This window comes from Mus caroli, chromosome 9 (genome assembly GCF_900094665.2).
Source record: "Mus caroli chromosome 9, CAROLI_EIJ_v1.1, whole genome shotgun sequence".
NCBI lineage: Eukaryota > Metazoa > Chordata > Mammalia > Rodentia > Muridae > Mus > Mus caroli.
Window position 1 is genome coordinate 55,613,825 of NC_034578.1, and position 27,926 is coordinate 55,641,750.

General features: G+C 37.3%; 1 protein-coding gene across 8 annotated transcripts in view; it reads right to left on the reverse strand.

The window, feature by feature from the left end:
* Neo1 (neogenin 1) overlaps positions 1–27,926 on the reverse strand; it is a 157,996-nt gene that overhangs the window by 49,388 nt on the left and 80,682 nt on the right. For 5 of the 8 annotated variants that reach the window (XM_029481356.1, XM_029481351.1, XM_021171854.2 and 2 more), the window contains exons 7-9: positions 26,609–26,729; positions 5,629–5,848; positions 988–1,142 (exon numbers count right to left, since the gene is read on the reverse strand). In XM_029481356.1, the coding sequence (XP_029337216.1) occupies positions 988–1,142; positions 5,629–5,848; positions 26,609–26,729 (496 nt within the window). The remainder of the gene's footprint in view (positions 1–987; positions 1,143–5,628; positions 5,849–26,608; positions 26,730–27,926) is intronic. The other 3 variants (XM_029481357.1, XM_029481354.1, XM_029481355.1) reach the window with 1 other exon arrangement.

The following is a 27,926-nucleotide window of genomic DNA, read 5'->3' on the forward strand; positions in this document are numbered from 1 at the left end:
TGCATTCGCCTTAAATCAATTCTGGACACTCTTCATGGCCCAGTGTTCTTGCCTAGCGCTGACTCATGGCTTCAGCATCATCACTACCATGACCGAAGGCCTCCTTATTATAGTTACTACTGCTTACGCTCAAGAACACACATTACTTGTTCACCATCTCTGTGTTTCTAGCATTCTGCATAGTACCTGGCATAGGAGGCACACAAACACTGGATAAGTAATTTGCTATAATATTAAAAAGTTGAAGGTTCTGGACTCCTTGCCTTTATTCCACCCACGAGGCAAAGTTCCTGAATTCTTTCTGTTCTTTCTGTAATTGCTAAATTCATTCTTCTGAGCGCCCAGATAGGGAGATACAAATGCATCGTATATGCTCCCTACTAAATCAAAGTCTTTTATTTAGGCTCCTGAACACAGAAAAGCTAGTGTAGGTACCGTAAAAGTTAACTAGAGACTATTTTGAGAAAAATTTGGCTTATGGGCAAAAAGTAACAATTAAAAATTTTCAAGAAGGAAAACCATGGTATTTCTTATAAACTCAGGCTTGTAAAGTTAAGGCATACAGGTCATTCAAAGTATAAACCAAGCTGACTCCGGCTGGCAGCCATGTTAAACACCCACCACTGTGCAAAGCACTACATTATAAACATTATACACATAGACATTGTAGGAATTGTCCATAAAATAAGCAAGGTATATTAGTAAAAGCAATTGAGGGATGAATTGATGTATCTTAGGATCATACACATACATAGGATCAGAGAGAGCTTCTTTAAGAATTATGAGCTAATCCTTAAAAGATCGGTATAATAGGAATATGAAAGAAAGGAGAAATACACAGGCTGTCCCTTTACTTGCTATGTTCAGTAAAAGTTCATGTTCCTATCTAGAACGGGCTTAAAGCCCTTATGCAAGACAAAAAGCTGACAGGACTCCAAATAGTCCCTCCCTCTGAGGGTGTGGCAAACAGGTAGGTGAAAGACTTACCCTCAGGCTGCGTCTCTACTCGAAGAGGAGCTGAACTTTCTCCAGAGCCATGCTTGTTTTGAGCCATAACTTTGAAGATGTACACAGTTGCTGGCATCAAGTTTTGAATAGTCACCTGCATCTCTCCTGGCTGGCTGGTATTCTCAACACGCTCCCTTTGGATAAAGAAGGGTTAGAAAAGAAACTGATCAATACAGCAGAGCTCTAGATAGTTTCACTCTCTAGCTCCTGTGAAAATCTAATCACTAAGTCACATTTACTCTCAAAAGTGAAACTGAGTGTTACCAGGCAGAAAACTGTATGAAAAGTGAGTTGTAAACACTTGGCAAACTGTGGGTGATCTTCCTCAAACATTACTGATACCACTGATTATAACCAAATACATACATACAACTCAGCAGGGTGTGTGTGTGTGTGTGTGTGTGTGTGTGTGTGAGAGAGAGAGAGAGAGAGAGAGAGAGAGAGAGACATAACAAAGAAGAGGCCAAGAATTGGAAGGGGGACAAAGAGAAGAGTTAGAGACAGGAAAGGGAAAAAGGGAAACCAGTGTAATTATATTTTTATCTATAAAATTAAAAACACCCGAATTGGTAGAGAAAAAACCCCAATAAAGTAGTCACAGAATATTTAAAGAGGTTGTTACACTATAGTTGGCTAGGCCGCCTAAAAAGAATACTATAGTATTAAAAATTATTGTTTAGCAATACCTAAGATATCCATAGTACTATTTTGTCTTTGTCTAAACTTCTAAGTTACCAGATTTAGAGGAAGCATATCAACTCATTTCTTATACTTTGAGGTAGCTAAACCTTGTTTTGATCACCAATGACTGTTCTGTTTAATGGGAAGGACTGAACTATAGAGCACAGGCTATGACTCACCTGTATATACATTTTTAAACAATGTATTTCCTAGAAAAACAACTGGGGATGCTATTTTACTTGAAACTGAAGTATAAGACTGTCCCATCATGCTTACACACTACACAAGTCATAGGCAGAATGCTCACATAAGAAGGAGACTCACACACACACAGAATTTAAAATCTGCCTTCTGATCCTAAGTATTACGTTGCTGAAACTGTATGTAGCTTTTGTTTGTTCCTCTCTGAAAGGTGGGGAAATGGGAGAAACCAGTGACATTATCAAAACCTGAAACAGATTTCCATAGAATCATTATTATAAAATGGGAGTCAGTCATAAGCATGATTCCCAGAGAGGAAACCCTGACCTAAGATGGCTTGGTCCATATGAACCAAGTTTCTCTTTACGAGAGAGAGAAGGCAGCATCAGACAGGAACCAGAGATCATCAGAAAGGACTATTTCCAGAATATCTGTGTAGTTACAATGGAATTGAATCAAATGAGAACGAAAAAAGTGTGTTTTATATTAAGACAGTGTTGAACAAGAAGCTAGGAAATCTAATTCTGGTTATGGTAGGGCCGTTAGCCTATCAAGAGACTATAATCAAGCCACTACCTCTTTTTGAACTTTACTTTCTTTAGGTATTTAATGAAAGAATGAGACAGGTCGGGTAACTTTTTCTTGAAAGTGCCAGACAGTAAAGCTTACAGGCAAAACACTTGCTTATATAAAGCTTAAAAAAAAAAATCACTGTTTTAAAACACAGAAACAATTATTAGCTCCTGAATCATAAAAATGATGGTTCTGATTTGGCCTGGTATCCGTAATATGCAGCCCTAGAATTAGACTAACAGTTCTAACGCTTTATCCATCTTGAAAATACTATTATTATTTGGAGTAACTCTCAACTCTTCATTTAATAGCCAATATCAGAAAATCACTGGCGTTTAAAATAGAGGTGTTTAAATGGTAAAGAGGACTAATATTACACAGGTATAATGAAAGGCAAACAAAGGACCCACTGGACCACACAACTTAAGGGCCCAACAGAATTACTACTTATGACCAAGGCACACAGTGCCACCTGGTGGTTGAATTTTTAAATGCAGAAGTAGAGAAGTTTGCCTGTAAGGTCTACATTTTTACACTGTATTCTTATTACACTGCATAAAATAATTTATTATCCTTATTTTTAAGATGATAAATATAAGCCCAAGAAAGCTAAATAAACTGTTTATATTATAAAACAAAATAATCACAATACAGGTTTTAGACTTCATTTTAGACTTCTTTTATCCCTTCATTGCTTGTACTAAGAAATCAAGCTTAATGCAGTAACAAAGCTTAGCCTCTTGAAGCATCTTCTATAATATTTTCTACATTTCCTACCCATTTTAAGTCACTGCTGTTACCTTCACCCAGGCTGTCAACTACTGCTTCTAGATCAACATACCTGCTATGTCTCTGAATTTTTTTTTCCTTCTCCTATTAAAAACTTGAAAAGTGCTCTCAAAATACTGCTAGCTACAAACAGGGGGCACAATTGCTCAAAAGACAAAAACCATCCACTCCCATTTTATTATTCTTTATTATTCTGCCCAAATTCTTACTGGCATTCCAACACCTGGTTCCAAACGTGTGCTTTATTTTTAACCTCATACTGATTTCTACCAAAAGTTCTGGGTCAGGAAGGTGACCGATAAGGTGTCACCATCCTTACTCCAGACATGGAAACTGAACTCTTGTGTTCTTGCAATTGTCACTGTAAAATTCTCAGCCCACTTCTAGCTCCCAAATGACATCATCAGATTTGTAAATTCTAAAGATTTAACAAAAGGTGCTAGGATAAGCTGGGTCCTAATACAGTATAAACGTGAATAGAAACTTGTATGTGGGCATTTAGAGGAGGGCTGGGGCGTGTTATCTGAGCATGACAGGAAACCAAGCATAGTTATTTGTTTGGGAGATTATTTATGGAATAAGTATTAATGAAGGCAAAGGTCCTGCTGTAGAGATGATAGTGTGCCTTATGCGTAGGAATAACTAGATGCCTTCTTCCCTGTGAATTTACATGACATTTGCAATTAGGCCATTAACATCGCCCATAGGTTATTCTGACATTGACACTGAAACCCACTAGGGTTCATGGGCTGCTGCTTCATTCTTATTATCCTTGCTTTACGATAACACTGTGGGTGTGAGTTTGGGATCTAGGAGGTTTTGTTGTTTTCTTTCTCTTTGTTTCTTTCTTTCTTTCTTTGTTTCTTTCTTTCTTTGTTTCTTTCTTTGTTTCTTTCTTTCTTTCTTTCTTTCTTTCTTTCTTTCTTTCTTTCTTTCTTTCTTTCTTTCTTGTTTTAGTTTTTGGTTTTCTTGTTCTCAGCACTTACCACTCTCTAAACTTCCTTTTATTTAATGTCTTTCATGTTCAGTAGACTAGTACTGTACCATCATTTTATGTATAGGACTTTATTTCCTTATCTTTGTAAAATCTCAAACAACCTGTTTTCAGTAAGCATTATTTGACAAGTAGTCCACTCTATCAAGATAAAAGTATATTATTGTAATTTGTGATGAGGCAAAAATCACAGGGTGCTACACCTGATGAGCTTGGTAGTCTGGCCATAAACACAGTGAGAGAGAGAGAGAGAGAGAGAGAGAGAGAGAGAGAGAGAGAGAGAGAGTGAGTCTGTAAATAAAATAACTACAGGTAACCTAGCAGAAAAATAAACTGTACTTATGTTAAGACCCTAAGCTGAGAACAATGAACAAAGAAATAATCTACAACAGCAGGTGACATGGGTCTTTCACAGAGTTCATAACTTGGTGGGAAAACAATGTAAATACACATGAAACAACCAAACAACCTTAAATTATTCTTATTATTATAGTTAATTGTCAATATCAGTAGTTTCAGTTCATATGGAGAGTAACAGTAATGTGCCAAGGTAGAGACTGCCCTGAGAGGGCCTCATGGGACTTAAACTGGTACAGAAGGAATAAGACATGTAGCTTTAGCTGGAAAGAGGAAAGGAGAAAGAACCCAGAGAGACTGGGAACAGAGGCACCACTGAGAAGTAGACTGGCTTCCCTAGAAAATGAATTTAACTGGGAAGAAAGGAAACTGAGAGTATACACATAAATAAAGCCAGGTTGTGCGATAAAGTGGTCTGGAGATTCTAGACATCCTCTTGTAAACAACATAAGCCCCTGAGGTGGGTGGAGGTACCAGAGGATTTACCAACATGTGGCATTTTAGGGCCATTACTCCTAAATACTCTTTTGACATCAAAGCACCCTATAGGTACAAAATTAAATTCATTTGACTAATAAGTTATACTGACTTTAATCTTTACACTTTGTGCTGAATTAATCTTATGAGAAAGGTATATAGTTCTACTGTTAGAGATGTGTTTCAGTGGCAATGTTTATTTAGCATACATATTGATTTGATTTGGCTTGAGTTCCTGCAAACAAAACACACCAGGCACAGTCCAGGCTATAGCTGAATGCTTCTACCTAAACAGCTCTATCTACTTTCTCCAATTTTTTCAGAAAGGCAGGAAAAACTGCTAGGACTTCAATGTGCTTGGAGTTTATATAATGACTAAATAACACTTCCCCTAATAATGGGGAAGACATATTTCAACAATCTTATTTTCTGGACTGAAAAGTGGTAAAAAACCAAAACAAAACACCCTGCACAATAAAACAGGGTGAGCACGACCAGGCAGGGTGTAAGAAGATGCAGCCCACTGGCTGGAAACCTGCAGCACTTACCTAGCAACCCCCTCCTTGGTGTAGAACACAGAGTAGGTGAGATTGTCTCCATGAGGGTCTGATGCAGGTGTACGCCACGTCAATTTAATGAAGCGAGTAGAGACCAGGGAGGCCACGACGTCTCGAGGAGCTGAAGGTAGTGGTCCCGTTGTGGCTGGTGCTAGATGGTCAGTAGTGGCACTGGTCAGTGAAGTGGGAGGTAATGTTGGGATGGCAACATCTTGTCATGTGCAAACATTGGGGAATATGAAGGGCAAACCACGATGGTTTTTAAAGAGAACAGAAAAACAAAAAACAAAAAAAGAAATAAACAAAACCACGATGGGAAATAAAATAAAATGAATGAACATAAAAAAGGCCATTAAACTGAAGGCTAACATGCGGGCTGGGGTAACTACTGCAAGCTAATGGGGACATTCAAGACACATCACTGTGGGTCAGGTTTTCTCATCCGATAAGGGTTGTGGATAAGGAGCAGGGAAAAGACAGCTGAGAATAACACATCGTAAATGACGACACAGCAGTGCCCAGGTAATCTTAATACTGAAAGCAGCATGCAACATGTGTCAAGCTCTGCATATAACTCTCATAGTTTGGTGGACCTCAGGATTTTCTACTTTACCAAAACATGGAAAAACCTATCTATAATGATTATAGTATAGACACTCTTCATTACACTCTACAAAGGGCCCCAGGGGAAAGTCTGTGGTAGGGGTATATGACTTCATTTATCTTTTCAGCTTTACAGATTAGAAAGCTACACTTCCAACTTTAATACTTAGCTCTGTTATCCACATTGGCAATACCCAGGGAAGTGACAACTTTCCTCATCTTGATAAATTACACTTCAATTGTCCTTATGTCAACCCACTTAGTTTTATCACTATAAAAACCCGAACCCAAAATTCCAAGACCACAAAAACAATATAGGTAACTTAGGATCCTCTGCCAGGATCTTCACCACCATGCTAACAGCTCCAGAGTGCAGTACTGGGTGCGAGAGATGAAGTGATGCAAGCACTAAGCAGCTGTCGCCAACAGCTCTTCCTATCTATTAGATAGTTCTGATTTTAGAAATTTTATTCCTTGTATTCAACCTAAATCTCCCTTTTAGAGACAAAAGTTCAAATTTAATCTCCCTCACACACATACCGCCCCACCCCTCAGAGAGGGTCTCATGCTAGAAAAAGAGAAATTACTACAAACTTCCTGGGGAAATTGGTAGGAAACAGTCAGAGAAGAAAATAATTTGTAGACTTCGTTTCTCCTATATCTGCCGTTTGTGGAGATGGAGCCCAGGGCCTCTACTTGCCTAGATAAGCACTCTTACCTGTACACAGTTTTGAGTTAAGTGGTAGGGCAATAAGGCAAACAGTCTCCTAGAGGTATCTGAGCACTTTGCACAAGGAGCTCTGTCTCATTTATGTGGACCAGTAACAACTCTGTAATCTGTACTGCCATACTGTCTCAGCCTTTCAGAGGAGGGTATTTAAAGGAGATACAACCTGGGTCATAGCAAGTGGTGGACTAATAGCCAAACCCTGCCTTCTGGTGTGAAGACCCTGAATGTAGCCAGCAGGAAATGGAGACTTCACTTCCAGTGTGGCTGTGTCACTAGGAATCACTTATTCTTTTCTGTTCTCTTTTTATGTCTAATCCTGGGAAGAGCTAGTCTATTAAAATGTAACATTATGAAGTTTTCTTCAGCTACAAGCACAAACATACTGAGACGCACAGTCTGATATAAAATAGCAATGCTCACAGCGTTCTAGGGCATTTCTGTTATACAAAACACTTGATTTTCAAACAACCTATCTAAGTCTTCCACAAAATTAAAACGTCTGGAAACTACTCCAAGACTTTCAGAAATCAGTCATCACAGCTCAAAGCCTAAGTGAAACCACACATCTTGAGGCCAAGTATATGCAATTACAATCTTTGAAAAATTATGCTCTTTTGTTGTCCTCCTGCCATTAGAATTTACTCCTGAGAGTTCAAAGATCTGATCACTCACTCTGCTCCAAAACTTCCCATAGTATAAGCCTGAAAAACTCAGCACAGGGCTCACAGTCTTCTACTGGATGATCCCAATCTAGCTCCCCAGCCTAGAGAGACTGTTGTTTGATGGGACATACTGTTCGTGCTGTACTCTGGATCTTTCTGGCTCACTGCACAAGAACGAGCCTTTCTGCTTCTTTGTTCACACTGTCCATGTCTATAGCAACAGACACAGGCCAGTCTGGGATGGATAGCTTCACTTGACTAACACATTACTACACACACCGAAGCTGTTTCTGAAGGTGGAAACCATTAAGTTCTGTGCTGGACATGTTGCCCTTGGTTAAGAGGATCCAATTATTCTAATTTGACACCTACTTAAGTCAGTGAATCGAGCTGTGAGTAGGCACATTTAAAATTTCATTTTGAAATACAAAATGTATGTGGTGTGTGTGTGTGTGTGTGTGTGTAGTTTCTAAATTCCTTCAAACTGCAAGAGTGTCTTGGGAAAGGTTCATTCTCTGTAGCCCTTTATTTCCTCATGTAAAGAACTCTATTATATTGGTAAGTCCCAGGGATGTTCATGGTGACGTTGCCTAGAATTGGGTGAGATCTACAATGCATGAATGTCAACGAAGGTACAGCTCCATACACCATCACATGTATAAGCTAATAAGTATACCAGAAAGAAGGGGGGTTGGGGAGGGAAAAAGGGAGTGTGTGTGTATTAGAGAGACAGAGGGAGACACAGAGACAAAGAGACACATGGGAGCCTAGTGCTAATCTGACAATTCTACAGGAGAATCCTATGATGTTTGTATGTAACACTTCTAAATCTTAGTCCTGCAATCTTTTCTAGACACCCTAGATTAAATACCAGCCAAGATCATGTACTGCAGAGAGCCTACTGAAAAGAACTCCTGTGCCTGGAAGCTGCTAGGCTGTTCAACCACGTGGAGTAATTTCATGCTTTTTATTGTAAAGGAACAGTAAACTATAAAAACAACTTACAACAAGCAGAAGTGTGTAAGTAGAAGAACTAACGTTTTCCCTTCCTGTAGAGGGTATGAGGGTACTCCAGAGAAGCACTATGGGAACCAGGAATGTTAATCATGAGGGGCAGCTCCTCAATGGAGGAGACTAATCACACGCCTGCATTCCATCCAGAAAGCTGAGAGTGGGGGCTGCGAACTGTGGAGGCAGTCCTCACCCAAATGTGCCAGAATGCTTTCCCCAGACTCTTCCATCTCTCAACCATGACTCATCCTTAGGGAGATGTCACAGAATGTTTATCCCAGATTCTTCCCTCTCTAGACCATTACCTTGGGGGAGATCCCTTATGGTCTGCTGACCTCTATGCTATTGGTCAGAGACCACACTAGATTCTAGGCCTTTTATCTATGGAAACCACCTCATAGTTACATGTACTTTGAAAAGGAGTGTCTATGTAGACAACATCTTAAGCTTTATTGTGCATCTGGAATTGGACTGATTGTTGCCTGGAAACCTTTTCCCATATTGTACAATGTTTTAAATACGCTGACAGTGAACCACCTGGCGTTAGACTCTCAGAGGTCTGATCCAGGTTGATAAAGTCAATCTGGTTTTCATTCTTATCTTTTCATGTGGTTTGCTTCTCTGTCCGACACCTGCAGAGACCCCCTCACTTTCCATTATATCCAGATATGTATAGTAGAATGTAGTTGGTATCTTCATATCTTCTGAAATATTTCTTGGGATCTCCTTTCTTCTCTCTTCTAAACCCTTTCCCTGTCTCCCTCTCCTCAACTTCAGTCATGAACAAGCTCCGCTAACACTTTCCTTATGAAATACCTCACTACAGTAAGCCCAAAGCAACAGAGCTACACAACCATGGACAAAAACTCCATAAGCATGAGCAAAGACAAGCTTTCTTCCTCTAGGTAGTTTCCCCAGGTACTCTATCACAGCAATAGAGAGCTGACTCACACAGATGTCTTTATATTTACACACGTAAAGAAAGAAATGGAATGATGCCAAACATGTTGCTTCACAAACTTTTGTACAACATATGGCTTGAAGGCTACTACATCTGTATAAAAGCGAATTTGAATATTCCCAAGCATAGAGTCACTTTTATTATTCCTTACACAGATGGTTTCTTTGTTTGTTTGTTTGATTGATTGATTTTAGTTAGTTTGTTTGCTTTTGGTCTTTCTAGTCAGGGTTTCTCTGTGTATCCCTGGTTGTTCCAGAACTCTCTCTGTAGATCAAGCTGGTCTTGAACTCACAGAAATCTTCCTGCCTCTGCCTCCTGAGTGCTAGGATTAAAAACATGCACCACCATACCTGACTTGAGAAGTATTCCAATAATAACCAGGAAATCATAAATTTCATTTTGTATTAAACAAAAAAAAGTATTTTAAGTAAATCAAAGTGTATTAAGAAATAAGGCAGATAAGATAAAGTAAATTTAATAGAAGAAATTCTGGCATCCTAAGTACTACAAAGGGGCAGACTGAAAAGACAAAAATCAACTGATCAACTGTCAGTACATTTGGAAGCAGGGATGACATGTATAAGATGAAGGAGCTCTGAGACTTCAAAATCCTCCGCAACATTTATACTCAAGGAATCAGAGGAGATCAGAAAGGAGATAGAACGGAAGATACCACCTAAGTCGCACACACCATCAAGGTTAACAAGACCAAACAGCAAGGCATCCTGACAAACATCATGCACATCTGATGCAGAAGCACCACAGGGCCACTTACCATTTGTACTTAAGGAAAGAAAAATCACATCAGCATAATCATAAGATAATGAGAGAACATACACTTTGACCAAAACTTTGGAAGTGTTGAAGACAGGATGGATCAGAAGTCTACAGAAATGTCAAATTGAAAGAGACAGACAGAACATAAATGCAACATGGTATCCAAAAGACTGGAGGAGAATGAATTCCTACAACTCTCCAAGCTTCTTTCCTGTACCTTTCTCTCAAGTAGCCTGCTCTATAAATTCCAACCACCTTTCTCAACCTAACTCTTCCATCTAGCTCTGACTAAGGGTGCCCTTACCCACCCTGGGCAGCAGGAAGTTAAGTATTCCAGGCAGGAAGATGGGGCTAATTTCACTAATCTTAGTGGTCATGATCCTCACATGCTTGTAAAATGTTTAAAATATTTCTTTTATATTCTTTGTCTAGTTTGGTTATTGTCTGGTTATTTACTGCAGAAATAAGTTCAATATTCTATTATAGCTATATGTGCTTTAAAATGCTGCAAAAGTTATTAGTAATTTCTCTCAAAGAAGTAGTATAGTAATAAAAGATTCTGGATCATGGTACTGACCATAATAAATAATTATGAACAACAAACTCAGGAAGTATAGGCTTCAAAGATAGTTTTTTATTTTTGTTTTTTGGTTTTTTTTTGGCTTTTCCAGACAGGGTTTCTCTGTATAGTCCTGGCTGTCCTGGAACTCACTCTGTAGACCAGGCTGGCCTCGAACTCAGAAATCCACCTGCCTCTGCCTCCAAAGTGCTGGGATTAAAGGCCTGCGCCACCACGCCTGGCTCAGTTTGTATCTTTTAAGATGAGAGACTATATTCAAGGCTAACTCCAATTATCCAACAGTTTGCTTGATAAATGACATGCTATTAATTTCTAGATGTCAATGTTTTATTTTATTTCCACATACCTGTCAACACCTGAGAGGTGAGACAGGAAGAACATGAGAACATGGATTCCGTGTACTAGACTGAAAACCTATACAAGGAGACCCTGCTTCAAAGTGCAACAAATAAAGTCACCTAAATTGAGGACGAAGATCAACTGTAAATTGTAGAGCACCTGCCTAGTATTTTGAGGGCCTTTCTTGTTGCTATGAGAAAAATACCTGTCAAAAGCCACTAAAGAAGAAAGGGTTTATTTGGGCTCATAGTACATTATAGTGGATAACTGTGGCAGCAGGAGAATGATCACATTATATTCCAGTCAGGAAGTAGAGAGATGAATGCATTGTCAAAAGAATGACAGGGTCTTGTTAGGCAGTCCAGGCTACTTTCTATGGTTACAGGAAACATTTTTAATCACAGCCAGCTTCTTCACAATGAATGTAGGAACAGTTTCCCTAAAGGGTATCATCATTTTAAGAGTAAAGCCTTAAATGTCTTCCCAAGACCAGCAGGGTAGAGATAAGCTGTTTTTATAAGTGCCGTTGAAAAACGGTTAGAGATGCCATTCTAAAATTGACAAAACCTGTGTATATCAAAGTTCACACAGCTCAGTACTCATCCTGAGACCTTCTCTTCTGGGTCCTATTCCACAATTCTGAAAGCACAGTTCATTTTCCCTATAGCCAACAGCTGAAAAGAAGCAATTAAAAAACAAACAAACTTTTGAGATGCACAGACCAACAACTAGAATCCAATGAAACAACTACTCCAATAGATGAAAGAGGTTCAGTAAAAGCATTCACATTCAGTCAGGGAAACAACCGTATTAGGCTACCAGTCACAGTACTTTATTAAAAATAAAAACAGTAGTAGAATAAGAGCCACATATCATTTACTCCTGAGTCATTTGTCACATAAAGGAGGCACTGAAAGGTATGAGGTAGTTATAACTTCAAGTTGTATGCAGTGCTCCCAATGGTGTGTCTCAGTGTATGGGACAAGTTTCATAGCTTGGTAGGGATATACATAAGAGACGACATAGATTTCCTATAATAAAATTCATCATTATTCTCAAGTTATAAATATGATAATGAGACAAAAATAGAGCAAAGGAATAATGCTGTCTGGTTACGACTGAGAAACCTCTTTGTACACTGTCACAATCTAATTTACAAACATCTGTCAGGACAAGAATAATTTTTTCCAACAAAGCTCACATGAGGAAATTTTATTAATTCTAACATTCTGATTTTCAGGTAGAAAAAAGTCTAATAATTTTCAAGAACCCTATGCTTAGAATAGGGCTTACTTGGGCTGGAGAGATGGCTCAGTGGTTAAGAGCACTGACTGTTCTTCCAAAGGACCTGGGTTCAATTCCCAGTACCCAGCTCATAGCTGTCTGTAACTCCAAGATCTGACGCCCTCACACAGACACATGTAAGACAAACACTAATGCACATAAAATTTAAAAAGGGAGGAGGGGAGGCTGGAGAGATGGCTCAGTGGTCAAGAACACTGGCTGCTCTTCCAGAGGTCCTGAGTTCAATTCCCAGTAATCACATGGTGGCTCACAACCATCTGTAATGGGATCTGATGCCCTCTTCTGGCATGCAGGTATATATGCAGATATCATATACATAAAATAAATAAATCTTTTAAAAAAAAGATTAAAAAAAAGAATAGGGCTTACTTGAAACAGCATGCACTTTTTTGTTATGTATTATTTGAAAGAAACATCAAATTGTCTTGTGAAAATCTAACATGAGTTTTAAAATTTGAAAGATATGCTATTTTTTTTTTCAAGGTTTGTATGACAGAAACAATGATAGGTCTGACACCTACTTTCAGCCTGGGGATCATTTCCCTATTACTATCAGCATTATTTCAATTCTAGAAAGAGAAAAGGTCTAAAGTGCAAACGATTCCCAAATATCCTGAATCTCCTTAAAATGGTCATGCTTGTTGAAATAACCTTATTGGTGCTAGTGTAATAAGGAAGGCGTATCTAATTTTAAAACTATTTGCCATGTCTTAATTATTCACAAGTGTTATTCCCAGGGCAGTATATTAAGACATGTATGCTCAAGATCCTTTATCATATTTAGATAAAATCCATACAATTAATAACAAGCCAACAACTCTGATAAGAAACTAATTTAAGAGAGTCTATTTACAAAGTAAGGGCAGGAATTACACTGAGCAACAGCGCTCACCGACTGTTGTTCTGAAACGATGCCTGTTGAGCACTGCCGGCAAAGCTCTATGGCATAAGTGATACAATGAGCACAGATCCCTTTCTTGCAGACTAATAGAAAAGAACTCTGTATATCACATGACCATGGCATACATAACATAGAAAGTAGGTTAAATAACACTCAATCACATTAGGTATCTCCTTTCTGCCGGAAGCCAAGAACACTGGCAGCTAAAATGGCATTTATAGTCAGGCTTTGATAAACATACAAGATTTGACCCTGACAAAAGAGAGGCATCTTAACATAACAAAGTAATTTAAGTACTAATGTGTAAAATGAATGAGGACATGACTTAACCTCGAGGTTGGATAGAAGCTATCTATCTACAATATTACACAGTGTCTCAGTGCATCTGATTTTCTGTGATTTAGACAGGTGAGAGTCACAACTCAGCTTCAACAGCTATATTTGATGTGCAATTCTGGACAAGTTTACTTAACAAGTTTAAACTTCAGTTCTTAAAGTGCATATACACAGGAACAGTAGTTACACATACTGTTCATTCATGGAGGGGGGGGGGTAAAAGAAGAGAGAAGTGGGGAGGAGAGGGAGAGAGAGGGGCGAGAGGGAGAAGGAGAGAATGGAAATCTATATCCAAACCTGATAGTTTTACTTTTCAAATGAGCAGAAAAGAGAAAAACAGGAGGCATTCCATAAAGAACGCAAGGAAACACTGAGTGATTAGACGGAATGGTATCCTTGGAACACCTAAGCCAGAGAACGCATCCTGCTTTTGCCACAGGAGTGACAAGCTGCACCAGTTACACATCAACCCAAACCTCAAGCCTCCTTCCTTGTTCTCTCCTTCCCTCCAACCCCATCTTTGGTTTTCGAGACAGATCTCTTATACAGCCAAGGCTGTCTGTTCTTTAGCTCACAATCTTCCTACCTCAGCCTCTCAAGCGCTGGGATTACAGGCATGCTGATATAAAACCGTAATTATCTCTTTAAAACATTAATAGTAAAAATGTATTGGGAGGACCTACCAGGCACAGAATGATACAAAAATGGACAAGTGGTGTATCATGTTAGCATTAATCAAAACAAAACTAGCACTGGACAAAAAATGGAGACCAGCACCACAGTGCTTAGCTAACACACTCAACACATGAGGTTGGGTCCCCAGCACCATAGACAAAAGTGATGTTTTTAAAAAAAAAAAAGTCTACACAGTTACTATACTGATTAGCTATGCTAATTTTGGGAAAAGTAGACTTCAGAAAAAAAGAGCTAAAGAAAAAGCACAAGGAACATATACAAACAGAGAGAAATCCCATTAGAAAAAGAAAACTGAAAACCACACTATATAAGCAAAAGACCTTAAGATAAAAACAATAAAAACAAACAAACAAACAAACCAGACAAACATTATGAGAACAAAAACCCTCCTAAGATAACACTGAACTCGCTTGTGTTAACTGTTTACTGCTGGACACGAAGCTTCCCTGAAGTATGGTTTAAATATCTAACGAGACTTGGTCAGGAAAACTAATTTTTTCTATGCAAGCAGCTATTGATTAGAGATAGCTCTGTATTACAGAGAGGGGCTTGTGTTTGCTCCCCTCTCATCACTGGAACCCCATCCAGGCTAGACCTGTGCAGGCCCTGTGCATGCTGCTGCAGTGTCTGGGAGGCTTGGTTTTCTTGGTGTCTTTCATGCCTACTGGCTCTTACAATCTTTCTGCCTCCTCATCGCAGAGCTTCATGAGCCCCGGGAAAGGCGTTTGATGGAGACACCTGACTTAGTGGTCTAAGGCCTCTCAATCTCTCTGCACACCGTCCAGTTGTGAATTTGTTTACTTTGTCCTGGCTGTTTGTTTTATCTTATTCTGGCTTGTTTTAAATCTTATTTTATTATAAGTTTTCTAGATGCCTGTTTGTTTTCTAATTGGGGGGCGGGGTTGGAGAAAGGGTGTAGATTTGAGTAGGTGAGGAGGCGGAGAGGATCTGGGAAGAGCTGGTGAAACGGAACTATTAATCAGAATAAATCATATAAACCCATTTCAGTAAGAAAAACCTGAATAAAGTCCTAAAATAAAAATTAAAAATATTTTAAACAAATGCATTAGAAGGTAATTCTAAATATCTTTCTAAAATATTAACCGACAACAGGTAATTTATACAGTAGAGGGCTAAGAGAAGATAACAGAATAAGCAACAAGATCAATGATAACAAGCTAGAACATCATAAAATATTTTAGGACCTAAAGAAATGCAAGCCTTTACATTTAAAACTGCTGTTGGATGGTGGGAACATGTCACCTGCACATGAAGAAAAGGTACACACAGCATACCATGAAATCACAATGGAAGGATAGGTCAAAACCCTACAGCTCCCAGAGACGGAGGGGCAACCTAAAATGATGGGATGAATGGAGCTAATGCCGAGTAGTTTGTTAAAATGCCCACTGCCTTAAAACTTCTTGCACACTCAGAGATATTTATATAAAATTTAATCAAGCCAGTTATAAGTGTAAAACCTTCAGACAAGTGTAAGAAAGTAAAAACATGGCTTAACGAATGTGGTCTGCACAAAGGCACAATATGAGTAAGAAGACAGTGAAAATTAACAGACTTATTATTTGGTAAGAGGATTACCAAATAATCAGATTAACCCTAAGTGTGTTGAAGATAAAAAAAAATTGTCTAAATATGTGGCAATTTTAAGAATAGCTGAATGATAAAGCAGAAAGAAACAAATTGAGATAGCAGAAATAAGTAAATAAAAAGCTATCTGAAGTGACAATCATCAAAGAAAATGACAAAGTTTGATAATGGTACAATATATGGCCAACAATGTAATTAAGGGAAAACTGATACTGATCTGACCAAGTAGAACTGAAGGCAAAATGACTGACCAAGAGAAAACAAGTGTTTCCTGCTGTTGAAAAACAATCTGTGTTTTCTTGGTTGTGAGACCTACTTTCTCATATTTTGACATCTGAAAGGCTGCATCTTAGAATACTACAGTGCACTGCAGTTTATGAAACAGTCGTCCACCAGGGAGGTAAGTCACATATCCTTCGCTGACAACACGGCCTGGGAATCCACAAAGCAGCTCAGGAACCTAACACATCTGTGCTTATGTTTCACTAGAAAGTTCTTAAGGCAGAGTAGGTGGACAAAATTGGATAAAGTTCTAAAGAATTTGAAAATATAACTAATAAGTCTGGTCTAGTATTCATAAACTATTATATTTAGATAACATACATAGAGCTGTTATTAAAAACTGAGTATGTACTGGATTATGAAAAATTTCAAATTCTGGTGAGTTGGAAGATGCGAGGCTATTTCTTGAATTAAGGAAACTGCTTACAGAGAAGCGTGAAGGTTTGAGACTCATGAAGGAATGCATCATTAAAAGCTTTCAGGATTCTCTAGTAGTCTGAGGCTCAACTAAGTTGTTATTTGTGAATTTGGTACCCAGTTTCAATGGTTACAAGAGAGTAACACACTCCCAAAATGAAGGAATTCAAAATCAGCTAAATACACATAATGCTCTTTAGTACAACTGCCAAATAGACAGGAGACTGTGTAGGGAAGAAATACAATGTGACCATGAATTAACTCACTACCACTGACAGAGCTGTGTATTCTGAGTCCTTGCTTTTGGTGCAGAATTCTAAGACTTACAGCTCTTTCTTTCTGAAGAATTAGCTCCTCACTGGTTGAAAAGTAATTTCATGACCCAGGGACACACTCTGGTTATCATTACTATTGTTACGTGTGCATTCTTGCAGTGGACTGCTACTTTAAAAAAATAAACAATTATATAACAATTGAAGGAAGTTATATAAACAATTGAAGGAAGTTATAAAATAAAACACTCCTCCCATTCTATGTGCAGGAGGGGTGTTTTGGTATTGAGGAAGTCATCTGACTTTTTCCTGACGTTAAAAATATTCATTTTCAAAAGGTGTGTCAGATGTTAATGACGCACCTACCTCAGCAGTGAGCCCCAGAAAAAGACAGCTCTTTTCCATTCTAAATCAAACTGCTGTTTCCCAGATAAGCTCTCAATACCCCAGAAGACATAAAACAAAATGTGCAGTTATTTCTACTATTTTGATAAAAAAAATTTTTTTTTTGATTTTTGTTTCAACGAGCTTAATGATTTGTTAACTCCAATCATGACAAATTTTCATGATGCTACATCTGAAAGAACATTAATACTTTTAAGATTCAGCTTCAGAAGCCAAATTTTGTAAAAAATCTCTTCATTATGTATACAAAGCTAAGAAGTCAAAGAACCCTCCCTAATAAGATCTCTTACAAGACTAAATGAACTTTAATGAACTAAAATTTTTGAGTATGAGCTAAAGAGAAACCAAAGCTTAGGAAAAACCCACACCAAGCCAGAATCCAGATAAAAAGCCTTCACAGCTACTTTACTACTTGGAGTGTATCTGCTCAGGTACACATGCATAGAGACTCAGACATCAATGCTATGCCAAAGCACTTGCTTTAAAAAAAAATGTACACATCTAAAGCATTAGGACAATAGTTCTTGCAAGGCAATAGAAGCACTGAATGCAATAATATTAAAAAAAAAAACCTCTCTCAACTGCATTTCAAATTTTATTATACTTATTTCTGGTGATTTCATAAGCATGAATCAATTGGGAGACAGTCTCAATGCCAACACTTTAGATGAAAACCACAACAATTCAAGATTGATACTGTGTGAGATCAAATCTGCAAGCATCCAGGTTGTCAGTGATGCCTTTCCAACCCAAATGATATTCTGCCAATTAAAACATTACTGTATAATTTAGCATCATTTAAATATAGCTTCCAATGAGATGATATTCATATATACTATCCTTCTGGTATCTTAGCTCTGCATAACATATTCCTTTTTTTATAACAAAATAATAGCATCAAATTCAAATTTAAGTTTGCTTTCTGAAAATTTCTTAGCACATCTTTGATTCTGGAAAGGTCATTTGCAGGGCCTTTTCAATTTAACTACTAAATACCAAAAGTATTACTGAGGCTGTAAGTTGCTACCTTAGTCTCATAAACTCTAGTCTTAAAATTCTGTGAGTTTGGAAAAGATAAAATTCATGTTCAAGTTAAACCAACTATAATTATATGTCAATCTTACCAAAGTTATCTAAAACTAACATGCATTGTATTATAGCTCAAGCATAATGATGACAAACTTTCCTAACCCAGAAAGATTAGGGATATAATCTTAGATTTATATAGCCCTTCTCCCTTACACTAACTCAATAAATCATAGATCTGGTTCTACCTTCTTTGTAGGAATATCTACCTAACATTTAACAAATTATTGCCAGGCAAAAAATTTTAAGGGACACAAAGAAATGTCCTTGCTACTACATGGTTGAGAGCTTTAAACACCACACATAATTGGTACAGAGTTATTATCAGAGACACATACCTAAAATCTGCTGCAGTCTTCCAAATGCTATCTATAACTAGCTATTAAAGAATGTGGTATACATACACACACACACACACACACACATACACACACCCCTCCTTGAGATGTTCACTTCTATATTCACTCTTCTCTGAATTCTAAAGCTGAGCTGCCTGCTATTCTTTCAACGCATGTTCAATCTTTCTACACTTTGATTTAACTAAATTCCCTCTTTTTTTTTTTTTCATGTCCATGTACCCTAATCAACAAAATCCCAGATACCTTTCTGGGTTCAGTTAATGTTTAAAAAGTTCAGTCAAAAAATCCTTGTATGTCTTAGAAACCATACAGAAATGATTTCTTTTTGTTTAGAAATTGAGTAGCACTTTGGCATTCAGCAGAGCTGACACTACAACTATTCAGATTCTTAGAATAAAGCCTCTATGCTGGCACTGTGAGAACTGTTCAGGTTTGACAGAGGGTGACCGCACATTAATACTATATATACTCTGACACTCCTGAGTTATGGCAGGTACTTTTGGTAATTATGAGTGAAGTAAACCACCGTTATCTCAAAACTATTTGGTGCTCAGCCATGTTTCCAAAATGATGGCTGACCAGCCTTGTCACTAAGTATAAGCACAATACTGACTTAAAAGTCTGATTTTTGAAACTAAGGTGAAAGGGGCAAAAAACCCCACATGAGCTTCTGTCTTAGAAACATTAAAACTTGCCTCTGTATCATAAACTTGAAGTTGAGAATCTAGGTTCCAGTTCTTTCATGCTAAATAATTTTTTTTAAACAGGTCACTTAGCTGAGTCTCCAAGTCTGTAAAACTAAACACTTAAATAAAACTACGATTTATTCTAGCTAGACTCTAAATTTTTTTTTCAATGTCACCTCCCATACCAGTCTGCATAGTAGGGTCTTTGCCAGATAGCTAGGGATCTCTATTCATGTACTCAGTTAAAAAAAAAAAGACTTTTAGTTTAACAAGTTTGTTTTTGAGACAGGGTTTTACAATTTATCCCAGGCTGGACTTCAACTCACTATACAGCCAAGCTGGCCGGAGCTTACATCCTACTCTGGCCTCCCGAATTCTCAGATTACGTGTCTGAGTTCTCAGGCCTGGGTCACATTTACTTTTAATAGTTTAATAAATTATGCTTTACCTTACCATTTGTATGATCCGTTATTCATGAAAAAAATAAGCTACAATGTCCAACATTTAGAGACAGTTGTCAAATATGCAACCTACATTTTTATCTCTCATAACATTGCTTCAAGAAATGAATTTTCTTAAGTAGAAACCATTATATATAAATTAATATATTCCATGTATAATTTCTAGTAGTTTAACTTGGCTGCCTCCAATGCTTGGATTACAGGCATTCACAGCCACATCCAGCTCAGTTTGTTATGTCAATAATGTAACTTGGATATGTACTGTCTAGTTTTTATCTCACCTTGACACAAGCTAGAGTCATCAGAGAGGAGGGAGCCTCAACTAAGAACACGTGTCAATTAAGACTGGACTATAGGAAAACCTGTTGGTCATTTTCTTAATTAGTTATTTATAGGGGAGAGCACAACCTATTGTTGATAGGGCCACCCCTAGGCTGGTAGTCCTGGGTTCTATAAGAAAGCAAGACATGGGAAGCAAACAGTAAGCTGCACTCTGACATCAATGGCCTCTGTATCAGCTCCTGCCTCCAGGTTCCTGCACTGTACAAGTTCCTGCCCTTACTTTTGATGGTAAACTGTTATATGAAGTAAAATATATGGAGTTAAACTGAGTGAAATAAACCCTTTCCTTCCCAAGTTGCTTTGGTAACAGTGTTTCATCACAGCAACAGTAATCGTAACTAAGATATTTTCAATACATAGGTTCCCATAATTTTTTAATGTTTTAAAGCACTCTCTCTTATTGGTTGTATTAATTTGGTTATTTTCAAATTTATGCTAGTTTAAGTAATATCAACCTTTACATACCTTGTAACTACAGCTTCAAGATAAATGATTATTCACAGACTGTTTGTTGAAATGTATGCTAAACTCTTTCTTTTTTTCTTATATGAGAGCCTATGTGTCTCAGGCTGGCCTTGAACTTGTAATCCTATTGCCTTTGTCTCCTAAATGCTGTAATTGAAAGATAGTACTATTACACTCAGGTAAATGGTAAATTATTATTCAACTGCACTTTAAAAAAATGTATGCTGTTAAGAAGAAAACAAAAACACGTCTCATTGTCTTATAGGATACATTTACACAATGGAGTACTACACAGCTATTAAAAACAATGAATTTATTAAATTCTTAGATAAATGAATGGGTCTGGAAGATATCATTTTGAGTGAGGTAACCTAATCACAAAAGAACACACATGATATGCACTCACTGATAAGTGGATATTAGCCCAGAAGCTCAGAATACCCATGATACAGTTTGCAAAACACATGAAACTCAAGAAGAAGGAAGACCAAAGTGTGGATACTTCGATACTTCTTAGAAGGGGGAACAAAATACCCATGGAAAGAGTTACAGAGACAAAGTTCGGAGCAGAGAATGACCATTCAGAGACTGCCCCATCTGGGGATCCATCCCACAAACAACCACCAAATAATTAAGTTAACTTCACCAATAATTCTTTTTTTTCTCATTTAAAATATTTTTTAAATTTTTTATTAGATATTTTCTTCATTTACATTTCAAATGCTATCCCAAAAGTCCCCTATATCCTCACCCGCCCTGCTCCTCTACCCACTCACTCCCAGTTCTTGGCCCTGGCGTTCCCCTATACTAAGGCATATAAAGTTTGCAAGACCAAGGGGCCTCTCTTCCCAGTGATGGCTGACTAGGCCATCCTCTGCTATATATGCAACTAGAGACACAAGCTCTGGGGTTACTGGTTAGTTCATATTGTTGTTCCACCTATAGGATTGCAGACGCCTTCAGCTCCTTGGGTACTTTCTCTGGCTCCTCCATTGGGGGCCCTGTGTTCCATCCTTCTTTATCAGTGTATTGGCTATTTTTCTTGTCACTGGGACTAAATATTAATATACAGTGAAAATAATTTAGAGAAGGGGAGATTTGTTTTAGCTCACAGCTTCATGGCAGAATAGGCATAGCAGCTGGGACGAGTTTGGTGCTTAGGTGGTGGGGGTACTTAAGATGGTTCCCTTCATCTTAGGCTGACTACAACTCTAGGAAGGCTGCCACATCCCTGTATCATCCACCCTGCCCCATGTCCAAAAGTCCCACAACTTCCTGAAAGAGTGGCCCTAGGTTGAGGTTTAAACATAGGTGTTTAAACATATGTACGTGCCTGTGGGGGAATGATTCTAAATTCAATCCATAGCATAAAGCATTATTTAATTTCCTTTAAGCAGACACAAACATTTTAATTATTTTGTTTATATTTTAGTTGTTTAATATTTTTCTATTCTAACAGATAAATGTTCTATGAGGGCCAAAGATCTAATTCCTGACTATTTCAACCTTACCACTTGGCACAAACCCATACTTCTGTAAGGTATATGGGATTTTACCATACAAATTTACTGAATAGCTACATAAATCAAGTTTGTTAACAAGGGCTAGCTCTAGAAAGTGAGATGAGGGAAGAGGTAACAGTACATTTCCTTTTTTATCAGTCAATTACATGCTCCTAATCAGTCAATTACATGCTCTTATTTGTTACAATGAACATGTGTTAGGTCTGTTTTAAAACAGTGATAGGTAGTTTTATCCAGCTATTTCAGATGCCTTTCAATCTGGTCATAAAAGATTATTTTATTTTGCAAATTTAAATGATATAAATATATTAAGTAGATTTTTAAAAATTCTACTTAAAGAATAACCTCAAAGTTTGCCTCATAAAGTTAGTCTTTAACTTCATTTTCATTTGTGGGGCTGAAGAGGGATTAGTGGTAAAAACAGGCAAAAAGACTCATAAAATTAAAGTAAAAAACATAAAATTAAATAAAAAACAAAATCACATCTGACATTAACATACTCCTAAAATGATTACATTTCATGGGATATATGAAGTGATTTTAAAAAACCAAACCAAACCAAAACAACAATCCAGTAATCACCTATTTTAATTTCTTCATTTTACAGAAAACAAAAAGCACAGAAGTTTGATACTTGACTCAGTCAGTACGTCAGGTGCAGAGGAAACACTGGCATTACATACATCTATAGATGTATCTTAGACAGTCCCTAGACTTGAGGTGGGTGTGGTGGTACCTGACTAATCCTAGCACTCAGGGAAGTGATGCAGAAGGAGTTCTGTGAAACTGAGGCTGGCCTAGGCTATGGAGTCAATTACAGGCCTGTCTGGGTTATAAAGCAGGAGTCTTAAAAACAAAAACAAGAAAGTGCCTAGATACAGAAAGCACAATTAAGAGACTAATTATACCAGTTATCTAGAGTAAAACTTTTTCTAAAATTATACTTACTAGTACAAAAGCAAAGGAATAAGTAAGAATTAACCCTTTGATCAATACTAACTAACCTTTGCAAGTAGTGCTTTAGATTTAAAATATTCCACTACTGACTAATAATTTCTTGCTACTTAGCCAACTTTTAATCATGCCAAGCTCTAGTCACTTTTTCCAGAACATCTATCATTCAATAACCTCAGAACTATATGGAATTTTTGACAAATATTTCAGTCAAGAAAATGAAAAAAACAATCACTCATAATACTCAGTATGTGTTCTTATCTACCATGGCCATGATATCCTAGAAGCCATTTAATGTGTTGGTAAAGTGTGAATTTCCTTTACTGTAAACAAGTTCACGTTACTTCCTTTCATCACCCCTTCCTCCCTTCTGCAACAAAAAAATACTGCTAATTATTAGACCTGTTGACAGGATGTGCATTTAAAAAGTGTATTTCTAAGTTTATTATATTTCAGTTTTACAAGAAAAATTAAAGGCAATTTCTAAATGTAAATAAGCAGGAAGAAAAGACAATGAAGAAGTAAAGGATATTTTCCCTCAAGTTTTGCTGCTTTTAATATAGAATATGATAGAAAAGGATCACCTTAAGCCAAGGAATTTGATACCTGGGCAATATGGTGAGGCACATAGCACCTTCCCCCATCTCAAAAATAAGTAACAGGGCTGGAGATATACGGCTCAGGGGTTAAGGACTTGCTCTTGCAAGTCCCCGCACCAACAACAGGCATCTCACAATCACCTAAGTCCAATTCCAAGGAATTTGAAGCCTAGTCTCCAAGGGCAAATGGCACACACACTGACAAGCTTGCACACATACATACAAGTAAATTATTTTTCAGCAAATAAAAAATAAAATGTAAAAATAGGATACAAATTTAATAAACATGGGACTTATATTCTTCTAATACCCTATGACTTGCCAGTGTATTGTCAGTATGATCATAAAAAAATTCCCAAAGCCCATAAATATTCTCAAAATCAGAGAAAAACATATACTAGTAATGAAATGATTATACCACCAAACACATTCAGATGAAAGCTCCATTAGGATGCTCCTAACACAGCCATCCATTTACACTGGTAATAGTTATAGAAGTAATCACAAACACACACTGAAGCCCCAATGCTTAGGTGGACATGAATACACTAAATATCTCTCAAGTTTACTAAGAAAATCATTGCCATTGTACAACAAACAAACAAGCTGTCTGCTTTACTCGCTCAGCTAGTATGCAATTCAGTAAACTGTATTTTTACAAACGTGAAGGTTGCTAAGATGAGAGAAAGGTAGAATCACAGGAGAACGCAGGGTGAAGAGAGCTGTTCGGATACTTTACCTTTTACGACACTATTTTTATTTTATTTTTTCCCAAGTATATTTTAAAAAATGGCATCTATAAATCCTATATGCTGTTTTAGTAAAATGACAGTATAGGTGCCAGCTTTGCCATACAGTTTCTCTGGTCAGGCTATAGTTCTCCGAGAAAGCCCTGGAACGACACTATACCTTACAGTATCTGACTCAGAAATGGATATCCAAAATGCCACTTTTGTCATGCCTTCACAAGAAATGCTCAAAATGAAAAGAGGAAAAAAAAAAGGAGAGAGCTTTAGCTGCTAAATGATAACCCTTACCATATACCGTTATACAACAGTAATTTAGTATGAAAATATAATCATAAAAAAGTTCAGTGTAACACTGCTCATAATAGCAATAAACAAACAAAAAAAATGACAAAAAGGACAAGTTAAATGTAATCAGAGAGTAACTTAAAAGTCTGTGTATGTATGTCTCTCTCTCTCTCTCTCTATATATATATATATGTAAATATATATATATATATTCTATTCAACAACGAACACTGCTGTAAACTGTTAGCATGGAAAGCTGTACATGGGACTGTGTTGCAAGAAAACATGGTAGGAGACAGTACACACATATGTATGCACCTATGAAGTATTCCTAGAATTTAGAGTATGCCATCCAATTAACTTCCCAGTTCCAAATTCAGGTTTTACTTCCTGCTCAACTAAAATGAAGCCAGGCCCTTTTAGTATAGTTTTTCCTTTTCTCAGCTGGCACAAATGTTACACACATCAGCACAAACACTGGAGATACCAATCATGTAAGGAGAGAACTTCCTTCTTAGCTCTCATGTGCATATTCTGAGAGCCAGTCCCTTTCCCCAACACAGGAAGTCTTGGGTGCTTTTGCAGAAAATGCCTCTGGTGAGATACCAACTTATGATCAACTCTCCTCAGACCCTAAAAAGTAAATCTGAAGTTTCAACAACAAAGCACTGTATCGACTTCTCTGTCATTTAGAAAACCAGGCCACATTCTCTCCAGCAGTGTCCAGACTTCAGCTTATGTGTAGGTCTTTCTCTGCAGACACCATCTTTACCCAGAGGCTACTGTTGCTTGTTATATATGCCAATGCTATTTACAATAGGTGTTTCCTACTAGCTAAATAATTGTTACTCTCTAGAAATAATAACTCTGTACAATATTAACCTTCCTTTTCTCAAATTACAGTGGTTTCCCCTGACTTAACTCTTAATTTTCTATTCTTCAATGTTGATTGAATTTATTTTACTAACAGGTATTTTTATAATAAGAAAAGGTACACTAATTTTAGTTTGGAAAAACAACTAGTGCAAAACATTAAGAAGTCTTTCTTATGACACAGAAACAAATTTGTGAGATTGACACAAATGGGTTCTGATAAACACTTACTTGTATAGCATTTTTTCAGTTTTTCTCTTAATATCAACTTCTTTTTAACATTATCTGAAAATGTATCTCTAAGTAATTTTATTTTTTTCCCTTTCTTTGGACTTTTTAAAAGCTGCTTTTATTTTTATTATTATTGTTTTTATGTTGATTGGTTTCTTGTCTGTATGTATTTCTATGTAACCACTGAGCCATCTCTCCAGCACCCTTCCTTAGACTTTTGAAATAGGTATGAATGTTTTGTCTGAATGGATGTATGTACAACACATGTGATACCAAAGGAGATCAGAGGAGGGCATCAGATCTCCTGGAACTGGAGTTACAGATAGTTGTTGACAGAATGATTTAGACTGCTGTCCTTTCCTGTGTGGGTGTGTCACAGGCTCCTTTTACCAAGCAAGCTAGCATCCCAAGGTACCCTGGAGTAATGTGCTTCCAATGCAAGCTCCTTCAGCTCACTGCTGCTCCCCTCTTACCATGCTCAAGGATTATCAGCTGGGCTCCAGCTTGTGCATTTCCAACATCATTCTCAGCAATGCATTGATAGAACCCTTCATCTGATTTCACCAGACCCAAAACTTGAAGATTATGTTCCTTCTAAGGAAGAAAAACATATAAAATGTTATGTCTTAATTAATAAACATGACTTTAAAATCTCAAGGATATGTTCTCAAAGAGAAGGAGGAAATATTGTTATTAGCATAAATGTTGCTTTAAAATTTAAAAAACAACATATAAATAATGATAAAATAAAAATGCTAATTTAATCACAACAGATTGGTTTTAATGTTAAGTACTCAGAAACTATTTTTTGTTAACATGAGATTTTGCATTTTAGAAATATTCCCACAAAAATGAATTGCTTGCATGACAAATTTTTAAAATGACACTGTCTTTAAAACACTATCATTACTTCTGAGCTTTTTAATAAGTTTTGAGTAAAGATCTTAAGGTATGCCATTCATACTTATTACTAAAACCTAAATAATCCTGTTAGTTTGATATTAGAAAATGATAATATTAGTAGGCAATAATATCTACTATATACCTAACATATATATAATTAAAATGCAATTTTGACAAAGAATTCTTATACATTTAACACTTTTTCTTTCTTTTTTTCTTAAGATTTTTTTATTTTATGTATATGAGTACACTGTAGCTATCTTCATACACATCAGAAGAGGACATCGGACCCCATTACAGATGGTTGTGAGCCACCATGTGGTTGCTGGGAACTGAACTCAGGACCTCTGGAAGAGCAGTCAGTGCTCTTAACTGCTAAGCCATCTCTCCAGCCCCACTTTTTCTTTCTTACACTGGGATCTGGGAGAGTCACTGGTTAGGTTAGGCTAGCTGGCAGTGAGCCTCTGGGATCCACCTGTCTCTAGCTCCATAGTGTGTGTGGCTCTTCAACTCAAGGCCTTACCTGGGTTTCTCCTGGACACTGACCTTAGGCCTTCATGCTTACATGGAAAGTACTTTACAGACTGAGATATCAATATAGCTTCACATTTAACACGATTGCATTTGCCGTTTTGTTACCACCTCACTGATAACCTAGCCTGCCTGGCCTCAAGCCCCTTCATTATGCCCCTGCCTTCATTTCCTGAGGGCTAGGATTACAGGCTAATATCACCATGGCTTGCCTGTATCTACTTTGAAAACTGCTTCAACTAATACATGCAAATTAAATGAAGGGTACTATGTGATGACGTACTCACTTTCTAAAAGGATTTTTGTTGTTAGTAGTGTTAGCATGAGGTCATTCTTATTTTGGTTTTTTTTTTTTTT